This window comes from Hemicordylus capensis, chromosome 3 (genome assembly GCF_027244095.1).
Source record: "Hemicordylus capensis ecotype Gifberg chromosome 3, rHemCap1.1.pri, whole genome shotgun sequence".
Taxonomy (NCBI): Eukaryota; Metazoa; Chordata; class Lepidosauria; order Squamata; family Cordylidae; genus Hemicordylus; species Hemicordylus capensis.
The window spans coordinates 110,409,160-110,433,320 of record NC_069659.1 but is presented as its reverse complement, the minus strand read 5'-3'; the positions used below and the strand labels follow the sequence as shown (position 1 = coordinate 110,433,320).

At 42.8% G+C, this 24,161-nt stretch overlaps 1 protein-coding gene across 3 annotated transcripts in view; it reads left to right on the top strand.

The window, feature by feature from the left end:
* POLA1 (DNA polymerase alpha 1, catalytic subunit) overlaps positions 1-24,161 on the top strand; it is a 467,466-nt gene that overhangs the window by 108,875 nt on the left and 334,430 nt on the right. For all 3 annotated transcript variants that reach the window (XR_008320234.1, XM_053312417.1, XM_053312419.1), the window contains exon 26: positions 1,601-1,723. Coding sequence is in view for 2 of the 3 variants with exons in the window: in XM_053312417.1 (XP_053168392.1) it covers positions 1,601-1,723 (123 nt within the window). In the remaining variant the exon portion in view is untranslated. The remainder of the gene's footprint in view (positions 1-1,600; positions 1,724-24,161) is intronic.

Sequence of the window (24,161 nt, the reverse complement as noted above, 5' to 3'; positions counted from 1 at the left end):
AGGCTGATAGCATCCATGCCACGCCGCATTGAGGCAGTAATTGCTGCAAAAGGGGCCCAAACCAAGTACTGAATACATATGCATGCTTATACTTTTCAGAGGTCCGATATTGTTCTATTCTTCAATCCTTGCCTTCTTGGTTCCATGTAATATTCTAATTTTCTGAGATTGTGGATTTGGGGTTTTCATGAGCTGTACGCCATGATCATCACAATTATAACAAATTAAGGCTTGACTTATCTCGCTTTGCATGTAATGTGCCTGTCTCATATATCAGTTTCACCTTTTAATTTGCATTACTGAAATTAATGGACTTTTGCACAATATTCTAATTTTCCGAGTTTCACCTGTACAGCCCTACATCAAAACCAATCTCTGATCAGGTTTACAGTAGCTTTTTTTTTAGTTTTACCTATGGCTTTTTCTTGTCTTTAGAGTTAAAAGAAGTTAATTTTCTCAGAATACTTATTAATCAAATAAACTAGAATAAACATTGTTGAGAAACCCAAGTCAAATCCTTTTGTTTTCTCAGAGACTGATATCTAGAGCATAATTATTGTTTTAGCTTAGTAAATAAATATACATCATTCTGCTGATGTATTTATATTCTGTTAGGCCTGTAATTGTTAGGGATGTGCACCGGAACCAGTGGGGGCTGGTTCGAAGGTGGGGGGCACCTTTAAGGGTGGGTGAGGGTGCTTTTATCTCTCCTGCTGTGTTTCCCCTGCCGGCACTGTACTGTAAAAAGGTCTGGAGGGGCAACAGTACCTCCCTGCTGCCCTGTTCCCTCATCAGGCCGAAAGTGACAGGAAGTACCTCATGAGTGTGTGCACATTGCCAGCGAGCCTGGCATGTGCACGAGAGCATAGGGTACTTAGCAATAGCAATAGCAATAGCACTTACATTTATATACCGCTCTATAGTCGGAGCTCTCTAAGCGGTTTACAATGATTTAGCATATTGCCCCCAACATTCTGGGTACTCATTTTACCGACCTCGGAAGGATGGAAGGCTGAGTCAACCTTGAGCCCCTGGTCAGGATCGAACTTGTAACCTTCTGGTTACAGGGCGGCAGTTTTACCACTGTGCCACCAGGGGCACAGTGCTTCCAGTCAAATGAGTCAAATTCCACTGTGCTTCCAGTCAAATGAGGAAACAGGGTGGCAGGAAGGTACACTGCCACCCCGCTGGACCCTTTTACAGTGCAGCGCCAGCGGGGTATATGCAGCGGGAGGGATAAGAGCACTCTCCCCCGCTCTTGAAGGTGTCCCCCCCCCGCCTTCGAATTGGCTGAACCGTCAATCATTCAAACCTGTTCGAAGGCCTGTAAAAGGGGCATGTCCCTAGTAATTGTTGGGCTGACTTGTCTGGATCCTTATGTAGGGAAGCAATACTGCACCAGCAGCCAGATGGAATTTTGTTAATGAGATTGTAGTATCAAAAAGTTTTAGTAATAATAGGCACCCACTATTTCTAGTTAAGTCTTGCTACTAAATGCCAATTAAGCTTTCCATCTCTTTTTTAGTCTTAGGTGATAACACATTTTATTTATATTAACGTCTAGTTGTGACAGTTACTTTTTGTGTGTTTCTCCCCCCAGTATGATATCAGGCAGAAGGCTCTGAAGCTTACAGCAAATAGCATGTATGGGTGCCTGGGGTTTTCCTTCAGCAGATTCTATGCGAAGCCTCTAGCAGCTTTGGTGACTTTCAAAGGCAGAGAGGTAAGTCAGTAGTAATTGATTGTATGTGTTTATGTTTATGTGGAGGCTACGGATGAAGCAGTGAATGATATTTGCAAACATTCTATTTCTACCAGTGTTATAGTGTGTGTGTGGTTTTCTACAACCTCTGTGTATTTCTTTTAAACCACAAACAATATGCACTTGCCTTCCTGACTGAGAGAATGAGGCAGTTTCAGAGAAGTAATTTACTACTTGGTGGATATTCTCATAAACATTGTTATAGAACTGAATAAAATATGGTCTGTAGACCAGGGATGGCTTGAGGGTATATTGTGGTCCAGTGGTGGTATATTACAGACCAGTTTCTGATGGATCATCTAGCATTTTCAGATTGCGGAAATTCTTGTAAAGAATGTTGGGCTAGTTGGAGCTTAGTCTGATCCAGCAAAGCACCTCTTAGATTCCTAAGCATTCACAGGAGTACCTAACAGAAATTAGTTATGCCTTACGTATTAAGAGATCTTGAGTAGACACTCTTCCCTTATAAATTAAAGGGGTTTTTTTGCTTCCGAAGATGAAGCCATCATAAAATTAGAGTACATTGTGTGTGGCACAGCACAATGTACAGTGTGTTGCATGACCTACCTCTAACAAACAAACATACCCATGAAGCAAAAATAAATCTTGAGCGTGTGAGTGCCTAACTTAAACTTTTCTTGTGCTCTTATTGGCTTTAAGAAGGGCTTAGATAAATTCATGGAGGACAAGTTTATCAATGACTACTAGTCTGAGGGCTGTAGACCACCTAAGAGCCAAGATGCCTCTAAATACCCATTGCAGGGTAGCAATAGCAGGAAAGAGGGCATACCCTCAGCTCTTGCCTGTGGGCTTCCCAGAGGCATCTGGTGGGCCACTGTGTGAAACCTGATGCTTGACTAGATAGGCCTTGGGCCTGATCCAGCAGGGCTGAATTATGTTCTTAAACTGTAAAAATAATGGCTAGCATCCACAGCAGCATTTGCACAATAGCACAAGCCATTTTCCCTACTCCTTCCCTTTTACTACAACTATTGGAGCCCCACCCCCAAAGCTGTTTCTGAGGGTCAAGGGACCCTTGGAAACCATGTAGGATATGACATGGTTGGCTGCTGTGGGGATACCCATAAACTGTGCAGAGACTCCTCCTGTGAGCCTCCGCCCAGTTTCTGGGCATTCTCCTCTCCCCTTGCAATCACCTGTGCCATATCCAGTGCTGTTGCTGAGAGTCTCTGGACTTTGGGGAACAGTTTTTTTGGGAACTCTGACAGCTGCTAGGAGGGTGAAGGGAAAATGGCTTGTGAAGTGTAGTTGTGCGAATTTCACTGTGGATACTAACAAACTGACTTGCTTAACGCTCTAGAGGAAAACTAGCATGGTTCTGAAACACCGTTGTGTCTGTATGGACACTGAAAATGAACTTTTTTTGCTTTGCTGAAGATGCTACTAACCCATACTGACCTGCTAAGGACCTAATAGTCCCAGTCTCTAAGTCCAACACTTCCCTTTACCTGGTCTAAATTCCTCTTTTTCTGCCAATGGCTTTAACCATGGTTAAGATTTTGTCTCTACATCAGGTGCCCTTTTACCAGAGTTGGCAAACAAATTTCAAAAACAGGTTGCAGTAAGAAGCCTGGGCAGCAGAATTATCTGCTCTATGTTTACTGTACTTGCTCACACACATATACACTACCCATCAGTGTATCTATGCCTTTGGATCAACTTGAAAGACTTTAGCTCAAAACTGAATTTGCAAGTATGGTTAACAAACAGATCTCAGTCTGGACACAGGCAAATGCCAACATTAGGGTATCCCAGAAGAGAAGCAGACTCAGGGGTGAGACTCTTGAAACAAAGAAATAAGGGGTCTTTTTGTTAATAAAGTAGAAGCACAATGCAAAAGGTGGTATTTGGCAACCTTGATACTGTCACAGTTGCAGAAAGTATGAAAGCAGCTTCCACAGACTAGAGAAGAGAGTGCAGGCTCTAATAGACTAGGGACTGGTGGGTTGTAGGAATGTGAACAGAAAGAGGAAGGGGACAGAGGTGCACCCAGGTAGTTTTGGAGCTTGGACCTAAAGGTCTTTGGAGGCCCCACCCACCCACCCACTGCAAGTTAAGCATCGTTTTTTAACATGTAGGTTCTTGAGGGCACAAACCACACTGCCCAGGACAGACTAAAAGGGATTTGGGGGCCCCCGGGGGGGTGGAGGCCCTGGACTTTGGCCCTGAAGTCCAATGGGTAAGAGTGCCTCTGGAGGGGGATGGCATAGAATGAATAAAGAATGGAGGATAAACAGCAATTTATTACCTGTCAATGTCTGCTATTTTTTAGTTTTGCCAAGATGGGTAACTTCTCACCAAAAGAAGATTGGGCATGCCCTGCATTTTGATTTTGATTAAGTGCCGTCTAATCGGTGTTGACTCTTAGCGACCACATAGAAAGCAAGGGCAAGGATAGATAATGAGGTGCCAGTGTGGCACCAAGATCTATGCATGCCCACAGCTAGCAAAGGGGAGTACTGGGATTTCCAGGCAGCAAGGCACAGAAGTTTTGCATGGCAAGCCATGTAGGGAATAACCCAGTCTCAAGTTCTCTTTAGAGTGCTACTTGAAATTCCAGAGGCAGTCAGGCACAGGGATAGTCCATGGCAAGACAATGTAGAAAGTGATCCAAGGACTCTAGTTTCAAAGAGTGTCCTGGTCAGTCCAGTACAGCTCTTCGTACAGGAAGTCCAAAGCTAGTGATTTAATCTCAGTAGCAATTCTGGACCTTGAGGTCCAGTATTCCAACTTGAGGCTTAGTCATGTTTTGCTAAGCAGCTTTTGCCCTGGCTCAGTCTTCTCACAATGCTGCTACTTGACCCAAGCAGAGACCATTTCCCCCTATGGCACTAAGTGTCTGTCTGTGCTCCCATAGATAGGCATTCTGCCCCCTCTCCTTTCTGAAGAGGAGTGGAGTGGGGAGGAGGTTGTCTGCTAACAACCCAATGGAGGCAAGGCCAGAAAAATAAGTCATGTAGATGCAGCAAGCAGCCGCTCATGGGAGCCTTTAGTTCCTTAATGCATGGCACACCCACATTTTTATCATGGCACACAGTTTGGGAATTACTGCCATAAGGGGAGTAACTCTGAATATCTGCAGATAAATGGATGGGTTTTAAAAATGTTTTCTGTGACCTGAATTTAAGTCGAGAATACGTGATAGCATGGCAGCAATAAGGCTTAATTTAAAAATTCAGCCTTAGAAAGGTGCAAGCAGCCTACATTTTTAAAAAGTGCAAGGATCATTAACTACTTCCTGAAAAAAGGAGAACTTGTTACAGGGTGTTGGGGCCAAGCAGGACACTCAGAAGGTAGGATTGCATATGGCTTAGGTCAAGCTTAGTATAAAAGAGTATGATACTGTTAACACATTTGTGGGTGGTAGGGATGAGACATGTTTTAATTGCAGACCGATACAGTGAGGTGTAAACTTGCATTTGGTTTAGATGTGGTTAGATCAGATTAGATTAGACTGTGCCATCGAGTCAGTGTTGACTCCTGGCGACCACAGAGCCATGTGATTTAGAGTAACTGAATTTTATTTCTAGTATTGTGGGAAGTTGTGTGGAGAAAAGAGTATATATTCAAAGTATCTGAAATTAGACTGGTCATTCACACAATAAAAAACTGTGTTCTACCTGGGTTTGGCAGCTATGTGTATTCCCAATTTTTAGTTGTGTGGAAGCAAGGTAAGAGGGAAAATCTATGAGTAGAAGGGGGTAGAAAGCAAATTAGGAGGAAAATCTGGGTAGCTATTCCTACTTCTTTGCTTCCACATATTCACTTCTACCCAGATTTTCCTGTTATCTTGTTTATACACAGCTGAAAATTGGGAGCATACACCACTCCCAAACCTGGATAGAACACAGTTTTTGATTGTGTGAATGACCTCAGTGTCTTCAAAAAATTGCTTTAAAAACCCATTGGTATAGAAAAATGCCCTCATGCCTTAACACTGACTAGAAAAGAACTTCCCTTAGTTCCTTTTTCTTTTCAAAAATTATTCTCTTGTATGAAATCAAGAGATTTGCTATACAGGTGCCTTACATTCTTACTTTCAGAAGCTTACCTGTTTTAGCCCTGCTGTTAAGAAACAGATGTTAGTTCTTAGTTGAAAATATGAAGTTGAATAAATCATTGTTTTCTTTTTGTTGACTAAACAGGTATTAATATGAAAAGTGTGATAATTATGCAGTTTCTTCACTAGGTGGTGATAGAGATCTTGTGTGTGTTAAAATTAAGACTGTTCTGGCCACTAAATATTAGTCCTGATTACCTATAATCTGAACACTCTTTGAAGGATTACAAATTACTTGTAGTATAATATAAAAAAGATATTCACAGAGATGTCTTTTAGCCTACTTGCCAGTCGGCTTATGGGATCAACTGGCATTCCATGTGTATCCACCCCAATTCAAAGATGTTGGACTCATAAATGCTTGAGGTGCAAATGGGCTAACTTGTGAACCTCCTAACCTATTTGAAGCAAATTTGCTACAGCTTTAGGGACACATAGGGTTCATTGTTGTTTCTGTTTTTAAAAATCTTTGTGCGGATTGAGTTTTGTTCTGGGCAACAGTATCAAGGCAGTATGTATTAATGTGCATTCGGAGTGGGACCTTCCTAATTCAACCTGAGCGGGATCTAAAATTGACTTAGCAGACATCAAAAAACATGTGAGTGCCTTAGAGGGAACACTGATAGGGTTGCCTCAATGGCATAGTTTGTGATTATGTCATCTACCACGGTGAAGTTTATGGGATCACCTGACATTCTCTATGTGTGTCCATGTGTATATCCCACAGTGGGGCACCTAGGTAATATTGGAGCCTGGACATGAAGAGCTTCAGAACCCATCCGCCCCCCAGGCTTGAGGGGGGTCAGGGCAAGTTAAATCTTTTTTAAAAAAATGTTTTTCAGCCGCCACTGTTTCCACGGCAGAGATGTGGAAACGGGGCGACCAGCAGGGTGCAGACTGAGGCAGGGGAAGTACGTGCGCAGAGAGCTCTTAAATGGGCCAAAAATGACCCGACCCAGTCATTTGGGTGGCAGGTGGGCTCAGAGAAGGGGCTTTTGCCACCTCCCTCGCTTCATTCTTCAGCCCGCTGGCCGCCCCTGTCTCTGCTACCATCCCTGATACGCAGCAGTGCTTGAAAAAAGTTTTTTTTTAAATTAACGTGCCCTGATCTCCCTCCTGTGGGCAGCGGTGGGGCTCTGGGGAGGCTTCCCCCAGAACATTTGAACGCTCTTCCGGAGACTGGAGGACATGGACCAGATCCCCGAGGTCTGTGGCATATAGTAGTAGGGATACATAGGGACATCTCAATGGCGTAGTTTGTGATGATGTCATGCACTACAGTTCAAGACGGCAGACACTTAAACGTTTGAGGCACTAGTGGGCTAATTTGTGAACTGCCTGATTTGGACCAATTTAATCCAGTTGTAGTGATAGTGAAAGGAAAGTATGCAGACTAGTTTTTACAAGAACAACTTGTTCTTAAATCAAGTGGGGGAAAATTCTACTACATGTTAACTTTGCATTTAAGATTAGGGTAAAACATTGTGTTTAAGGTGCACCACAAAAGATAAGGCCTGTAAGAAACACTTTATTCTTTTTTTCACATTTATATTTATAGAACTTGGTAACTGTGGCCTCATCATCACAAACTGAGTGAAGTGGTAAATCTGTGTCTGATTTGTATTATTTTCAGACCACTGATTTGGGCTTATATGATTTGACAACATTTCTGTTTAAATATTCTTAACTAATAGGTGAGGCCTGTCATTGACTGGGCAAAGTAATCTTGCATATATGACAAAGATAGAGAAATGTAATATATGCAATTTAATTTTTTATTAATGTGCTTGCAAAAGGGCAGTAAAAGAGCAGTTTAACATTTGTATGATTTCAACTTCAAACAGTATCCATTTAATTGAATAGTTAACAGATTTGGTAAATTTGAATCATAGTCAATTTGAATCTGAGAAAAAGATCTGCTTCTCTTGGGCATGATGTTTTTAAATTACTGATCCGATTGAGTGTTAAAAATCTGTTGAGAGCAATGGTAATTAAAATCTGCTGATTATTTTCAAAATTTCTTCTAAATTTTTTAAATGTTAAATCTAAATTTTAAAATAATATTCTAAAAATTAGCTGCTCCCGCTCCACCCACTGCCGCCACGGGGGGAGGCCTCTCCTCACCCCCGGCGGCTAGAATTATTGAAAAAATCAGCGGTTCGGCCTTGCAGTGGGTGTGGGTGGCGGCAAGAAGGCACCCTCAGCCTTTGGAGCCCCTTCTGGACGTTTTAGGCCATGGGTCAGGGCCCCAAGGTCCAGGGGTAAGAGCGTCTCTGCACTCTCACCAGTTAAATTCTCCATCATCTCCTCAAAGGGCTAATGGTTCTGGAATATTATGTTTGGCTTCACGGTGTGTGTGTGGGGTGTGTGTGGTCTGGACAGCTCCCCAGTTTGACATGGCTACTGTTGACCAAGCAGACACTGATCTAGGAATCTAACCATGCAATCAATATCAGTTTGTCCTTATATCTTTTGTCCCTATATCTTCTTGGGCTGTAGCTGTTGGCATAGCCAACAAAGGATCATTTTACCTATATATCCTTCTAACATGATGTATGTCATCACCTACCAACACTGACCTTCTCTCACATATATATTTTTAAATGGGTCAATAAATGGGCAAAGCGAGATACTGAAGACGGCATTGCACAGAAACTTCTGGGTCAGTAGTCTTTCAAAACATTGTTTAATGTCAGTATATTTAAGCAAAAGATATTTAGAGAGTAGGTATAGTATGAGGCTGCTGATTTGGATTTCATTGACTGGCTTGACACAATTTTCTTTTAACTTGAACAGAGACTTGGGTTGGCTGAGTTGCTACAAACAGTGACCTATTTCCTCAAAATTAGCCATGACTAACTAAGGATACATTTCACTGGTTGTCGTAACTAGGGATGTGCAAAACATTTTGACGTCAAAACATTACAACTTGAAACAGGCCGTCTCGAATGTTTTGAGCTCAAAACATAACATTTTAAATAAAGGGCCTATTTTGAGCTTGGGGAAAAAACAACCCCTTTTCAATCGAAACGTTTCAATGTTTTGAGTGCTATTTTGGAGGCCTGTTTCCCCCCTTTTGATTGGTTTTCTGGCACTGACTCACAATTGGCTTGCAATCTCCTTGCTTCTCCATTGGCTTGTTAACATACAAATCAAGTATTGTCATGGCCAACTGTGCCCCCACTGGCTGGGGAGGAGAGAGCGGGGATCCCCAAAGGAGGGCATTTCAAAATGTATTCAGAGGGACTGGGAGGCAGAGAGATCCCCTATAGTTGCCTCTTTTGAAGAGGAAGCATCAGGAGAGGAGGAAGGTAGGTTTAATTTCGTTGTTTTCTTTTCTGAGCACTGAGTATAATATGCTACACTATTGCTGCTAATAACTATCTGGTTTTGCTGGATTTCAGATTATATAATGGCAATGATATGTGCATACGTCCATTCTTCAAACATGTTTTTAAGACCTCGTTATTTTATTCTATTTTACACATTAAACAGCAGATCTTCCAAAATCGAGCAAATGTGTTTCAATGGCCAAACACCATTATCAATGCTCTGTTTCAAACACTGGAAACACTTAAGATTAAATACAGTAACTGCAGGTATAAGGTACAAAAAGGTATAAAGAACACTTGAATCCCTGAGCATAACATAACAGATGAAAGAAACACATGAAGGGTTGTCCAATCAAAGGTGTGTATTCTGGCTATTGAAGGTAATACTGTGAAATGTAAGATGAGGCTATGTATATTGAACAATTACATCCATCCATTAATGTTAAGGAGGAAATGAGAGAGGCAATGATATTTATTGCCCAGTAAAGGGCAAATAAACGGTTAATTTTGGAGAGCCGCTCATTTCCTCTTCCTTTTATACTGTCCTTAGATTGGTTACTTCAGCTGTAGTTACTGGATTTAATCCTAAGTGTTTCCAGCTGCTTGAAATAGAGCATTGATAATGGTGTTTGGATGTTCAAACATGTATGCTTGGTTTTGGAAGATCTGTTGTTTGCTTTGTTTTATGCATTAAAGAGGTCTAAAATATTTGTTTGAGGGCTCTCAGATTGACAAAGGCAGAACTTGGGTGCTTGCCTTCCTTGAATTGTGATTGGTTTTGTTTGTGAGTCAGTGTTGTGGCAAGAAATGGATAGTGGCAGCATTCTCTCGCTCTCTCTCTATTTCGTGCTGATTGCTGTGATGAGCTCCATGTCTGGCCCTGAGACTAACTTGTGCTTCACTCACTGCTCAGGTCTGTTCTGCAGTCTTGCATTGCAAGATGTACTCAGTCAAAATGTGGCTGAAGGTGCTTTACTTGAGCTTATGGCTATGCTTGCTGCTAAGTAAGGGTGCTGCTGTGGCAGCTGTTGCATAAGGAGCAGTAATTGTGTGTGAGAGAGCAACTTGTGCCAATGATGTTACTGCAGCACAGGTACTGTGGCTGGCAGTGGATTCTGGGTCGATCTGATTCTTTTTTGGCCATTTTTGGACTGTGTGTTTGAAATGTGTGTACTGTGGGACAAATTCCCCTTTACTGTGTGCTTCTATTCTTCAGTGTTTCCCAAGGCAGAGTTGCAAAATGCATTTCAAATTGCAATGCAAAACTTGTGTGCGGTGCACTCTGTGAGTGCAGCTTGTTCCAGCCATAGGAAACAATGGGGAAATTTGATACACCCCATTGTTCCCCATAGGTAGCTGTTATGGACACCAAAGTGGATTGTGTGGTAAAGCATGATGGATGCTGCTAACACCTACCTCCCAACCCATAAAAGAAATGTGCAAGTGGACAATTTTTAACAAATTAACATTTCCCAAAAAATCCCATACAATGTTTTGGGGAACTTAAAACAATTAAAAACCTGTTTAAAATTGCCCGCATGCCCATTTATTTTATGAGTTGGGATGGTAGGTAACACCCATCATGCCCTACCACACAGCCCACTGGTGTCCCTAGGAGCTACCCATGGGAAACAATGGGGTGTTTGGACTTTCCCCATTGTTCTCTATTGCCGAAACACTCAAAATGTTTTGAGTTTGTGCCATCAAAACATCTGGTTCAACCTCTATTTCAACAAAACATTTTGGCCATCTGTGTTTTGTTTCGAGCTTGAAACAAAAGGCAAAATCTGCTTTTGCAACTCCGTAGTAGTAACTTAAAATAACTTAACCAAACCAAGTTATTAACCAGTGACTAAGCAACACGAAAATAAATGAAACAAGTAGTTGTGATTACTGCTGGTCTTGTGGTAGCAAGCATGACTTGTCCCCTTTGCTAAGCAGGGTCTACCCTGGTTTGCATTTGAATGGGAGACTACATGTGAGCACTGTAAGATATTCCCCTTAGGGAAAGGGACTGCTCTGAGAAGAGCATCTGCATGCATGTTCCTTCAGTTTTTCTTAGGGTATCTGGGCCCACACTTTTCACAGTTTTTCCGAGGGTCGTTGAGCCTTGTCAGCCTTCTCCCCCAATTTTTTTGCGGGCAGCATTAGGCGCAGACACCTGTTCTTCTGCTTTCCTTTTAAAAATTATTCATTGAAATTTTTTTCCAAAAGAGACTAGGCCCACTCGCCTAGTCCCCAATAATTTTATAGAGGGGGAATATGCCTTATCCACCTTTTCCCCATTCCATACTTGTCTGCATGGCCAGTAAGGTTACCTTCAAGCGCTGCACTGTCTGCTGCGCTAAAATACCATCTACAGATGAGCACTCTCACTGCCTGCTTTGCCTTGGTGATTCTCATAAGGTTGACTCCTGCATTCACTGTGTGAGGTTCACCAGGCAGGCTTGTCAAAACAGGGCTGTTTGTCTACGATCCTTTGTTTGGGAAAAGGTGTTGACGCTTTCTAGGGTGTCAAGTTGCTCTGCTTTGCAAGAGGCATGCACTGTGGAAACTGATCCTTCCACCCTTGACGATTCAGAGCTTGACCTCAAGACCATGGGGGCTTCAGTCTCTGCCCCTTCAGGTTTGGTTTTGACATTGTCTGTTCTGATACTTTTGACCTCCATGCAGACCCTTCAGCTGAAAAAATATATATAGAAAAAATAAGGAACCACATTGAAGCTCCATACTCTCAAGTGGTAGGCCACTGAGGAAAGTAACTCTCCAAAAAGAAGAAAGTGGCTACTAGGTCAAGTTCAAAGGCTATGGCACCAACACATAACAAGCTGATGTTTCCAGTGGGCAAGGGTCTGCTGAAAATACCTAAGAAAAAGAAGACAATTCCAGCTAAGCCAATTAACCTTGATACTGAACTGATCAGTCCCAAGATTCCTCTCAAGCTTGAGTTGCCTCTTGAGCCCGAACCGTTGAGCTCCCGGAACGATCCTATCTTGCCGGCTCCAGATGATGACCCAGATGATGGTTGGAGCTCCCTGAGACATATGCCTGACTATGGCCATTACTACCCTTGGGATCACTATGAGGACAGATGCCTGGAAAAAGTACAGTCAACATCACCCCCATTATTACTGATCCACCTCCCACAGCATCACTCCCATTATTACATTAGGACAATGAGGACAGATATTCTCTGTACCTGAGATCTCCCTCTCCTTGAAGGCAATCTCATTTCTATCAGTACCAAGGTGACTCATCCACCTACAGACCTCAGGACCATAGCCATAGCCTGCCTCGGGACTGAAGCCCTTCTTATGGTCATCACTATGGCAGTAACAGACGCTCCCAAAACTGTTCAAGAGACTGCTTGGGATTGAAGCAGGTATACCTCCATCAATCTCCACACCCACGACAAAAGAGACATTGGCTCCAGAGGCCCCCAGTAAGATACAGCCAAGAAGGATAATGCGAGGCCCTCTGTACTGAAGCCCTTGGTACCAGCGCCATGAGTTTGCTTGGTACCGGCTCCATTGGCTCTTGAACTGGATGGCTTGGTACCAGCCCAACCTGCGCCAAAGCCTTCTGAGCCTGCAGAGCCTCCAAAATCCTTGGTCCTTGATGATGATTAGAACCGGGATCAGATGGGGAATCTAAGCAGTCTCTTTCCAGAGTGCATTCCTCACTGTTAAATGAAATGCCTGTCCCGAAACCTGAGTTGCTCTCAGAAGACATGCACTCACATTCAGAAGGGGTCTTATGGATGGCTAAATCTCTTGGCCTTAATGTCAAACAACTGAACAAACCAGATGAAGACCCGATTTTCGGCGTAATTGATGTAGACGCCAATACATCTATGCCATTGCCAGTGTTTAAGCCCTTGTTGGATATAACCAAGAACTCGTGGACTAATCCATCATCCATCCAACTTATTCAACACATTGAATCGATACAGGGAATAGGTGGAAGACTGCACCTTCTACTGCTGGTGTCTTCCACTGCCGGTGGAAGACTGCATTCTTGTAAAAGCACCCCATCCCTAATCCAATTGTGGTAGAAGTTGTGCAGTCCTGTGCCAAGCACAGTACATTCTCTACACAAGTCGACGGTGAAGGACGAAAACTCTGCTCACTTGGGCATCGTATCTATACCACCACCACCTTACAACTTAAGGTTGAAAACTATCAAGCTTGTATGGGGTGCTACAAGCATTTTTTAAATGGGAAAAATTAGGTCTCTATTTGGATATTCTGTCTCCAGAGCAAAGAGAGCTAGCACATGTGATCTGCAACAAGGCCTTCTATCTTGCAATGCAGGTGCACTCCTTGAGGCACTAGTGGATGGTGCATGGTCTCTTCATTGCCTTTTGGAGACATGCGTAGCTGCACTCTTCTGGCCTGGCTCCTAAATCCAAGACACGTATAGAGAATTTGCCTTTTGATTAAAATAGAGATGAGATACTGGAGAAAGTTCAGAAGCTCCGAAATACTGCTTGCTCAGTGAGCCTCCAATCTACTTAACATAGGTAATCTAGGCCTTACAAATGGTCCAGGCCTGCTGCTTCCTGTGCATCATCCTATTTGTAGCACTCCTACTGGCTCCTACCTTTCGGAGCCACAGGCAAACTGCTTACATAAGTCCCAATACTTCCAGGGGCAGAAACAGGGTCCACCCAGATCCAAGATCGGCACTTACACTAAGCACACATGACTCCATCCCTCTTTCCTTTCCTGTCAGCTTGGGAGGCAATCACCTCCTAACAATGAGTCCTTACTATAGTCAGTTTGGGCTATGCACTAGGGTTCAAGGATGCACAGCTCCTTCCATCCCACATTCTCCAAACCACCATGTGCTTGCTGCAGGTTTTAGGCCTTCAAATTAACTTCAGAAAGTAGAACCTCATCCGCCCGAAAACTATCTGGTTCATGGGAATCATCTTCAACTCTGCTAAGCCCTTGCATACCTGCCTACAGATCACATCACAACTATGAGAGACTTGGTGCAGTTTATGGTGCACCACTGCTGCCACCCAGTGGAGCACATCCAAAGAAGGTTGGGCCTCAAGTCTTCCACCACGTCTGCTCTTCACAATGCCTGCAAATGAGAATCATGCAGCGTTGGTTTATCAACGTCTTAAACCCATGTCAATACAACCAGTCCATTACTCCATGCTGCTGCTGATGTTTAGCAATCCCTTCGGTGGTAGATGATGGAGATGAACCTTACAAATGGCACACTTTTTGAGTCTACTCCTCCATGACATGTCACCACTGATGCTTCAGAGACGAGATGGGGTGCTCATTATGCCTCTTTGACAATCAGGTGACTCTGATCTGTGGAGGAGGCCAAGTGCCACATCAGTTACTTGGAGTTACTGGTGATTTTCAAGGCCTTGAGTGGGCTTCCTCCTAATTCTTTGAGGCAGATCAGTAGAAATTCAAACAGACAATACTACCGCAAAATCCCAAGTGAACAGACAGGGTGGGATTCAGGTAGCTTCTGTCTCTTGTATTGCATCTGTGGAATTGGGCCATCTTTCACAGACTCACACTCTCTGCTATCCACATCAAAGGTCAGATTAGTGTACTCGCAGACACGCTGAGCTGCTACCATACAGACTCTCACAAATGGCGCTTTGAGAACTTCTGCCTTCACACCCTTCACAGATCTTCAGCTTGTGGGGAACTCATTTGATCGATTTGTTTGCGACATCTCAGAACAAGAAGTGTTTCCACTACTGCTCCAGGACAGATCTGGGGGCACTCTCTATGGGGGATGCCTTTCAACTACGTTGGACCAGGGGTGTCTGTATATATTTTCTCCTTACCTGATACTAGGCTGGGTGAGCACCAACATTCTCAGGGAGAACGCAACATGTATATTGCTTGCCCCTTGGTGGCCCCACCAGTCATGGTTTCCGCTGCTCTTCAGACTGACGAATCATGTTGCTTGGTGCCTGCCCTTTTGTCCGGATCTTGTGTCACAGAGCAACGGGAGTGTCCTACATCCCAGCATAGAAACTCTATAAAGTTGACTGTGTGGAGAGTAGGATTCTAGAAAACATTCTTTTGAATTAACATGAGTTCTCAACTAGACACAATTATTTTTATAAGTGGAAGCGCTTTAAATCTTATGCTAAACTTCAGGGTTTCCGACCTGCTGAGGCTACCATTAGGCAGGTTTTACAGTATTTGACTAGTTTAAAAACTGCTGGACTAGCTAATGTTTCTGTGAAGGTCCATTTGGCTACTGTTTCTTTGTAGCTTTTGGGATGAGATGGCAGATCTGTCTTCTCCTACGCTTATTGAAAACAGTATCTTAGAAAGTTGAATAATCTTTATCTTTCTATTGGATGGCCTTTAGAACAATAGAGCTTCTCTCTTGTTTTATCCACTTTAACAGAGAAGCCTTTTGAGCCTGTGGCAACTGCCTCTTTAAATCTAGTCACTTAAAAATAGTTTTTCTTGTGACCATTACCACCACCAAGAGGGTTAGTAAGCTGACTGCTTTATGTATTGATAAAACTTACACTAGATTTTTTTTCCTCCTAAGGTGCTGATGTGACTTGATCCGTCATTCCATCTTAAAGTAGTCTCTGACTTTCACCTGAATCAGGATATTGTTCTACCAACCTTCTTTATGAATCCTACAGCTCCTCTAGAGCGAATGCTGTATGCCTTAGCTGCACACCACTCCCTCTTATTTTTTTTAGACAGGACCAAGCCCCTTTGTACGTGCACATTTTTTTTGTGGCATATAAGGGAAAAGCTAAGGGCCAAGCTATTTCCAGGCAGCGCTTTTCACATCAGCTGGTCAAATTGATTTCTTTTGTCTATAAAATTCAAAAGATGAACCCTTCAAAGACTATATGTGCCCATTCAATTTGAGCTTGTGCCACTTCTTCTGCTCACTTATCTGGCACACAGACAGAGGGCATATATAAACTACTCAGTCCTCTGTTCAGCTGTTGGCAAAACATTATGTTGTAGATCTTCGCTCTGCTTTCGGAGGTGCATTTTGGGAGAGGTGTCTTAAAACAGAAGTTGCAATAACTGCCTATTCCCACCTCTTGGGAAAGCTTGATAAACACCCAGCTTTATGAATGGCAGCAGATCACAGTCCAGATAAACAGGTTCCTCACCTGTAACTGATGATCTGGTAGTGATTTGTTGACATTCATAAGACCCTCCCTTCCTCCCTGCAGCAGTTAGGGATTGATCCTGTGTGTTAAGATACTTTTTTTTTTTAAAGGATGGCAAACAGGCATCCTTGGACAATGCTATTGTGTACTGCCTGGTTCAGACAATTTTTCTGTTCTCCATGAACTCTGCTTACTCATAAAGAGAACCTTCACTATGATCGTCTTTCACAGTGGTAATCCAGGAACCAAGAAAATAGTGTGCAAACTGCCAAAATAAACAGTTGCGTTGAGCGCAAGAGGCGGAGCATGGGCACCATTAAGAGTTCGTGGAATCCACCCATGAGGTCCTGCACAGGCACAGAACCCCAGATTTATGAATGTCAACAGATCACTACTAGATCATCAGTTACAGGTGAGCAACCTGTTTTTTCCCCTTCATTTTGTCAACAATGAACAAGTCTGTGGTGCGGGGGGCGGCCGTCAAGTCTGTAGGTCTATGCAAGGAAGCCAGTCACCTGTTCCATTGGACAGAACAAAATGAGGAAGAGGAAGACAATGTTTGGGCTGACTGGCTGAGAAGATGAGATTTAGACCCTGGAGAGTGGTGCTGCACAATGACACCTTCAGAGCTGTAGTGAATCACTTCAGTCAGCCTGGCTGGGATCCCTTTGCTTTCACACAAAACACGAAGGTGGTAAAACTACTCAGGATGACCCCATTTCAAAGATCTACTGGTCACAGGGCCTATTTTGCACATTTTCCTTCTTTACCAGGATAATGACCAAGATCCATGAGGTAGTATAGAATCATTATCTTTGCCTCCACTATAGGAACTTCCAGTATTTTATATATCTATCTATCACATTTCAAAACTGCCTATGCATATCTCTAGGTGGTGTACAAAATGTAAAATATTTGTCACAAATTAAAATGAAGTAGTCACAATAAAAACAATAGAATAAAATAGTTATTAAAACAAGTTTTAAAGAAATTATTAAAATTAATTCTAATTAAAAGCCTGCGAAAACAGGAGGGTGTTGAGGTTCTTCCTAAAAATAAGATGCTCTTATTTCAGCAAGGAGCTTATTCCAAATGCCTGGGGCAGCTGCAGATAAAGCCCGGTCCTGGGTCGCCACCAAACGAGCCAATGGCAACCATAACCGGACCTCTCTAGAAGATCATAACAGGTGGCAGGGATTATGACAAAGGAGGCGCTCTCTCAAATAGCCTGTACCCAAGCCTGTACCAGGCTTTATAGGTAATAACCAGCATTTTGTATTTCACCCGGAAACTTTGGCAGCCAGTGCAGTTCTTTTAGAACCGGTGTTATGTGGTCCCTTTGTGTTGTCCCAGAGACCAATCTGGCTGCTGCATTCTGTACCAATTGTGGTTTCCAGACTACATACAAAGGCAGCCCCACATAGAGCGCATTATAATAGTCCATACGATAGAAGGAGACTTCAATTTTTTGCTCCTTAAAACATAAATAGCTCTTCCTGCCCTGGAACTGCTCCAAGGTGATTGACGAACACCCCTAAATGTATTCAGGCTTGTATGGGGGAATTAGTTAATTAGTGCATTTATATACCACCCTATACAAAACGTCCCTGGGTGGTTCACAATATGAAAACCATTAAAACATTAACATAATTAAAACTATTTAAAATACAATTAAAACTCTAAAAACTGAAAGTTTAAAACTATAAACTTAAAAGCCTGACTAAACAGGTATGTTTTTAGTTCCTCCTTAAAAACAATGAGAAGGGAAACCTCTAATTTCATTAGGGAAGCAAATTCCAGAGTCCTGGTGCAGCTCTAGAAAAGGCCTGGTTTTGAGTCACTACCTTCCGAGCTGATGGCAGCCTCAACCAGACAAAGAGGCAGTTTAGGTCGATGTCCAAATTAAATGAATTCTAGGCTAGCTAGAGAAAAGGAGGCTTTAAAGAAACAGGTTTTGGATTTAAGAAAGCGCAGGGATAGGAAGAGCCCAGAGGGGTGCAGTGGTTATCATTCAACCTCATCCTTCCAGTTAGTGGCGATTGGACCCTCGTGGCTCAGGTGCAACCTGAGGACCTCTTTCCTCAGGGATGGACCTGGGAGGCAGCAGCAGAGAACCGAATACAGTTTGGGGGTTAGGCATCAGGGGTCAGTCCAAAAAGTGTCTCTTCTCATGTAGCCAGCTGCTTGTAGCAGCGAGGCAGGCTGATCTGGAGGCTGAGAGCAGGAATGGCATGAAGAGCAAGACATGGCCTGGTGTATGACTGGTATCAGGTCAGACGCCCAAACTATAGGCAACTCTAAGGAATAGAGACCAAACAAAGCACACTGGATCATGACACCAGGGCCATTTATATCCCAAAATATTCCCTGAGGCAAGACATCGGCCACTCCTTCTTCCTGAGGAGGGAAATTCTGGTGGATCTGAAAAGAATCTATTGTCTTTGTTGGGTGTGCTAGCATAAGCACAATGGCATGAATGGTCAAGAACAATCTGTAAGTAAATGAACTGAATGGACAAGCAAGGGTGGTATCTGTCAGGTTGGAAGGATCCAGCAAATCAATCAGTATTTTTAATGAATGCATCTCCTGAATTCCTATTGTCCATTAGCTCTTTTGTGACAGAGAAGGGAGTAGTGTTCACAGTGCCTTATTTGCTTTCTTGCTGAGGTGATTAGTTTTAGTGTGTTTGAGGCAAGGGTCAATCTTTGTACAGAGAGACCTTGAAGTAAAGTCAACTCAAAAGCTAGCTTGGGTCTGCCTAGACATTCCCAACGGAGAGAAAGGTGCGAGGCTAATCTCCTTTTGATACGCTTGGTAGCTGGTGAACCTGGGAGTGATCATCCCACTGCCTGCTAAGTGACCTGTCCACACATGCCAACAAACAGTGAGCCCACGATCCTGTGAGACTCTGAGCATTTTAAGAGGTGGAACTGAAAGCTTGTACTCCCAAACATAAGCAGAGAGGCATTTGGGAGCCCACAGAATGGCAGTGCTGGCAACAGAGGAGGCACTGCTATGGAACATCTCATGATCCTTAACTATTATTAGTGTGTAACAAGTAGGGAGAATGAAGAATTTCTTTGCTTTTTAATTCTCCTCCTACTTTTTTGTCCAATAGTGATCCCAAATCCATGATATGTAGCTCTCTGGCAGTTGCCTAGTCCTTTCTTTTTCCTATTACAGAGGAAATTTGGGGTTAGGAAATTTGGTCCATTTCAATGCTATGTCAACAGAGGGAAGCCTCAGAGAGGAAGTGGAAACTGTCTCCTAAGCCACATCCAGCCAAGTTTTTCTTCAAAGAACCTGCTCATAGTGGATGAATAGGAGGGCATCTCAGACTGCTGGATGAAAAAGTAAAATGAGAATTCACAAAAAAGGATGTTCTCCATGTCATACTCTTGTTTCCTTGCATTTGCTTCATGTGTATGCTTTCTGTTTTAGTGTATGGACACATATCAAATACGTGTTTGGGAAAATAATATATTAAGTTCTTGGAATGAAGTATCAGGATTCCACCAACTGTAAAGAATTTAGGGTAGTTGAGTTAAAGTATGATAAGAGATTTGATTATTGTATTGGAGGAGTGCTTTTTATTATGGATTAATATAGTGTTTGTTTTCATGGACTGAATTTAGCACACTAATAGTCTTGTTCTCATAACCACGTTTAAGGCTCTTACTAGTCTAGCTGTTCTTTATTAGAAAATTATTTGATCTGTCGCCAGTTATTTTGAAGTTTTCTGTTAATGTGTTTAATCTTAGTCCTTGTGTGAAAAATTCAAATTTTGCAGCCTGAGCCTACGTGTTTTTACTTGGAATAAGCCCCATTGGTGTTAGTAGGACTTCCTTCAGCTGTGTACAAACTAAAGAAGCAGCACACACAACAGAAACAAACGAGAAATCCAGAGGCTGCAAGAGAATGAGTTACTCATTTAACCTCAATTCCAGGGCTTATTAAGCATTAGATTCTTCATCAAGGAACTTATTAAAAAGGTGTATAATTTTTTATTGGGACAAATAAAACTATGTTTACTTGTTGGGACTTTTTATTATTTGGATTAGTAAATTAGTCTCCTGCAACTGCTGGATTTGTTTCTTAACAAAATGTGCCACTGTCTATTACCTTTTTGTTAATGTTCACTGTTAGGAACAGTTTTATTGCTTGAACTTGAACTTCAAGCACAACTGTATTTTTCTTTCTCTTTTTGTCTTTAAGGACAAATGTTTTGCTGGTTAAGCACAGAGAATTTTCTTAGATCCCGAGAGAGCAGTATTTAACTGGTTCTTTGTTAAATGAACTGCTGTCCTGCATAATATGTGTTGGTTCAGTCTCCAGATCGAGGGGATGACTCTTTGCCAATGCAGGCAACTTAATTTACTGTGAGGAGCATGTAAGGCATGCATGGTAGTAGATTAGCACAATTATCAAGTATCAGTACTAACTTGGTATTTGTCCCTGGCCTTTTTCCCTGTTAAGTGAAGCCCTATATTTTGTATCCATCTGTTGTGTCATGTTCTTTCTCTCCATCTCTCTGTCTCTCTGTCATGAGAGAGAGTGATCAATACTAATAGTTCCTTTATGGTCTGTATAGTTATAAAACTTCATGTAATAATTTTTTACTCTGTAGTTCTTTTTATTTATGTTGTATAATGTGATGCTTTTGTTGATCTTTACACAAGGACATGTGATTCTGTAACATTTCCCTTTTTAATAAGCCTGAGCTTCCCCAGCCTGATGTTAAGCAGGAGGTCTTTTTCTGAGATCAGAGTTTACTGCATGGATACTCTAAATTATGAGTTGTTTTTCAAAGCCATTAAAAAAAAAAAAAGAGTATCTGTGTTAGTGTTTTTTTTTTAAGATACTAGAATAATTACGTTACAAACTTAAAGTATAATGTATACAGTGATTTAGAACATAAAGATCTAAGCCCTCCTCAGACATTTTTTAAAGGGGGAAACTCTATACCCATGTACTGCGTCTCAATAATGTATCCGAGATGTCTTCGGACATGCTCAGAAGCCTTATCCTCGCATTCTCCATGCTTCTAGTGTTTGTGTGCAGCGACAAATACTGTAAGTATGGACATCATGGAGGTGAAGCTTCTGAGCTTGTTGAGGGCAGGGCTTGCAGGAATGCTCTTGGGATGCTGTACACAGATACACTGCCCCCCCCCCCTTTTTTTTGTAAATGGTCTGAAGAGACCCATTCAAATCTGATTTCAGGAACAGCTTTTGTGAACCTGATCTACCTGAGAAACTGAACAGGGGAAGTGTGTTGCTGTTGGTTCTGTTGGATATCTTGGTGATTTGCCATAGTATTGAACATGGTATTCTGCTGGGCTGGATTGGGGCTTGCAGGTACTCTTTTACAGTGGTTCTGGTACTTACTGCAATAAAGATGGTAATACTGAAGGAAGCCTGCTTGGCCATTAGCCTTTAACTTGTAGTGTCCTGCTGAAATCTGTAACCCATGCTATTTAATATTGAAATGAAATTACTGGGAGAGGTCACCTGGAGATTTGGAGTTAACTGTCATAGGATGTTGATACACAGTTATAATTCTGCTTTCCATCTCTGTCCAGGGAGGTTGTGGGGGTCCTGAGGTAGTCTGGAATAAATGGTAGGCTATATGTGGGCTAACAAATTGAAATTTACTTTAAATAAGGTAGAGGCGCTTGTGATTAAGAGAACTGTTGTCCCTGAATAGAGAGACTGCCTGTTCTGGATGGGGTTAACTATCCTTGAAGGAACAGGTTAATAGCTGGGATGGGGAGTATTCCTGGATCGAACGTTCTATGGAATTATTTGCCATGGGATGTATGTGGTGATGACCACCAGCTTGGACAGTTTAAAAGGGGCTTAGACAAATTCATGGAGGTCAGGTCTATCAATGGCTACTAGTCTGGTGGCTGTGGGCCACCTTCAGTCTCAAGGGCACAATGCCTCTCAATAACAATTGCAGGGGAGCAACAGCAGGAGAGAGGGCATGCTCTCACCTCTTGCCTGTGAGCTCCCTGGAAGCATCTGGTGGGTCACTGTGAGAAACAGGATGCTGGACTAGATAGGCCTTGGGCCTGATCCAGCAGGGCTGTTTTGACATTGACATTGGTTCTTGATGTTCTGATGCAGAATCCCCTGCCCAGGAGATTCATTTACAGGTGAAACTCGGAAAATTAGAATATCGTGCAAAAGTCCATTAATTTCAGTAATGCAAATTAAAAGGTGAAACTGATATATGAGACAGATGCATTACATGCAAAGCGAGATAAGTCAAGCCTTAATTTGTTATAATTGTGATGATCATGGCGTACAGCTCATGAAAACCCCAAATCCACAATCTCAGAAAATTAGAATATTACATGGAACCAAGAAGACAAGGATTGAAGAATAGAACAATATCGGACCTCTGAAAAGTATACAGTGTACTGTGCTTGATTGGCCAGCAAACTCGCCTGACCTGACCCCCAAGAGAAGGATGAGAGACATGAGACCAAACAATGCAGAATTGCTGAAGGCCACTAATGAAGCATCCTGGTCTTCCATAATACCTCATCAGTGCCACAGGCTGATAGCATCCATGCCATGCCGCATTGAGGCAGTAATTGCTGCAAAAGGGGCCCAAACCAAGTACTGAATACATATGCATGCTTATACTTTTCAGAGTATGGACCAGACCATTGAAGGCCAGACTATTTTGTCAGGCCTTTAATTAAGTGCTTTGTTTATTTGCCGGCTCTTAATGCTGGTGGTGACGACTTTTTTTTTTTTTTGCTGCTTTATATAACTCTCTTGTTTGAATTTTTAATTTAATTTTTATTTGGATTGTATCTCTTTAAGCAAGCCTCCTTGAACTTTCTCTGAATGGAAAGGCAACGTTAAAATATTCCTAAATATCTAGAATAGAGCCACAGTAATGTGCATAACCATCTATCTATCTATATTTTCTCTAAGGTGTACCTGTGCATGACAGCTCTTGCGAGAGTTCACGAACAGAAGCGCCTGATTGGGCAGGGGGATTCCATTTGTAGATAGGGAGGAGGAGCCTGTGGCACCATGGTAATTGGTGGTAGGGATTCCATATGCAGATAGGGGGGAGGTGCCTTGTATGGTTAAGGTCACTATCGTGTGTGTGTATGTGTGTGTGTGTGTGTATATATATATATGAATGATAGTGGGCAGGCATCTGCAAAGAGAGGGGTTGTGAGGGAGGAAACAGCCCCTTCAGGAGAAGGATGCTGCTGTTGTGTGGATTAGACGAGGAAACAAGATCTGTTAACAGAGGGGAAGAGAGAGTGGAGGAGAGAGAAAGATAGAAAAAGAAGGGAGGGGAAGAGAGAAAGAAGGAAGGGTGAGGGACGGTCCCGGGCCTGTCAGCGGCCTGAGGGGAACGAGTGGCAGTGGCAGTTGCAGCAGCGAGGAATGGTCCAGTCAACCACTGCTGCTCCTGTGGGGAGGAGCGAAGCTCAGCTAAGGGTGGGGAGGTCTCTGGGGATAGGGGGCTGCAGCTTGGCCAATAGATGCCATGACCAAGAGGAGTGAGGGGGGTGGAGTAAAGGAATGGAGGAGTGACCAGTTGGAGTGAAGGGGATGAAAGCAACCTGATGGAGGAGGAGGAGCAGTAGTGCAGCTCATGTGAGGGTGGAGAGATCTCTGAGGTGAGAGGGGCTGTGGGGGGCAGTCAAGTACTAGTGCGCAGATGCTCTGCACGGGTTAAACTAGTATATATAATTTTCTAAGGCGTACCTGTAGATAATCCCGTGTTTGGCAGCTCTCGTGAGAGTTCGAAAGCAGAAGCACCTAATTGGGCAGTGGGGATTCCATATGCAGATAGAGAGGAGGAGCCTGTCAG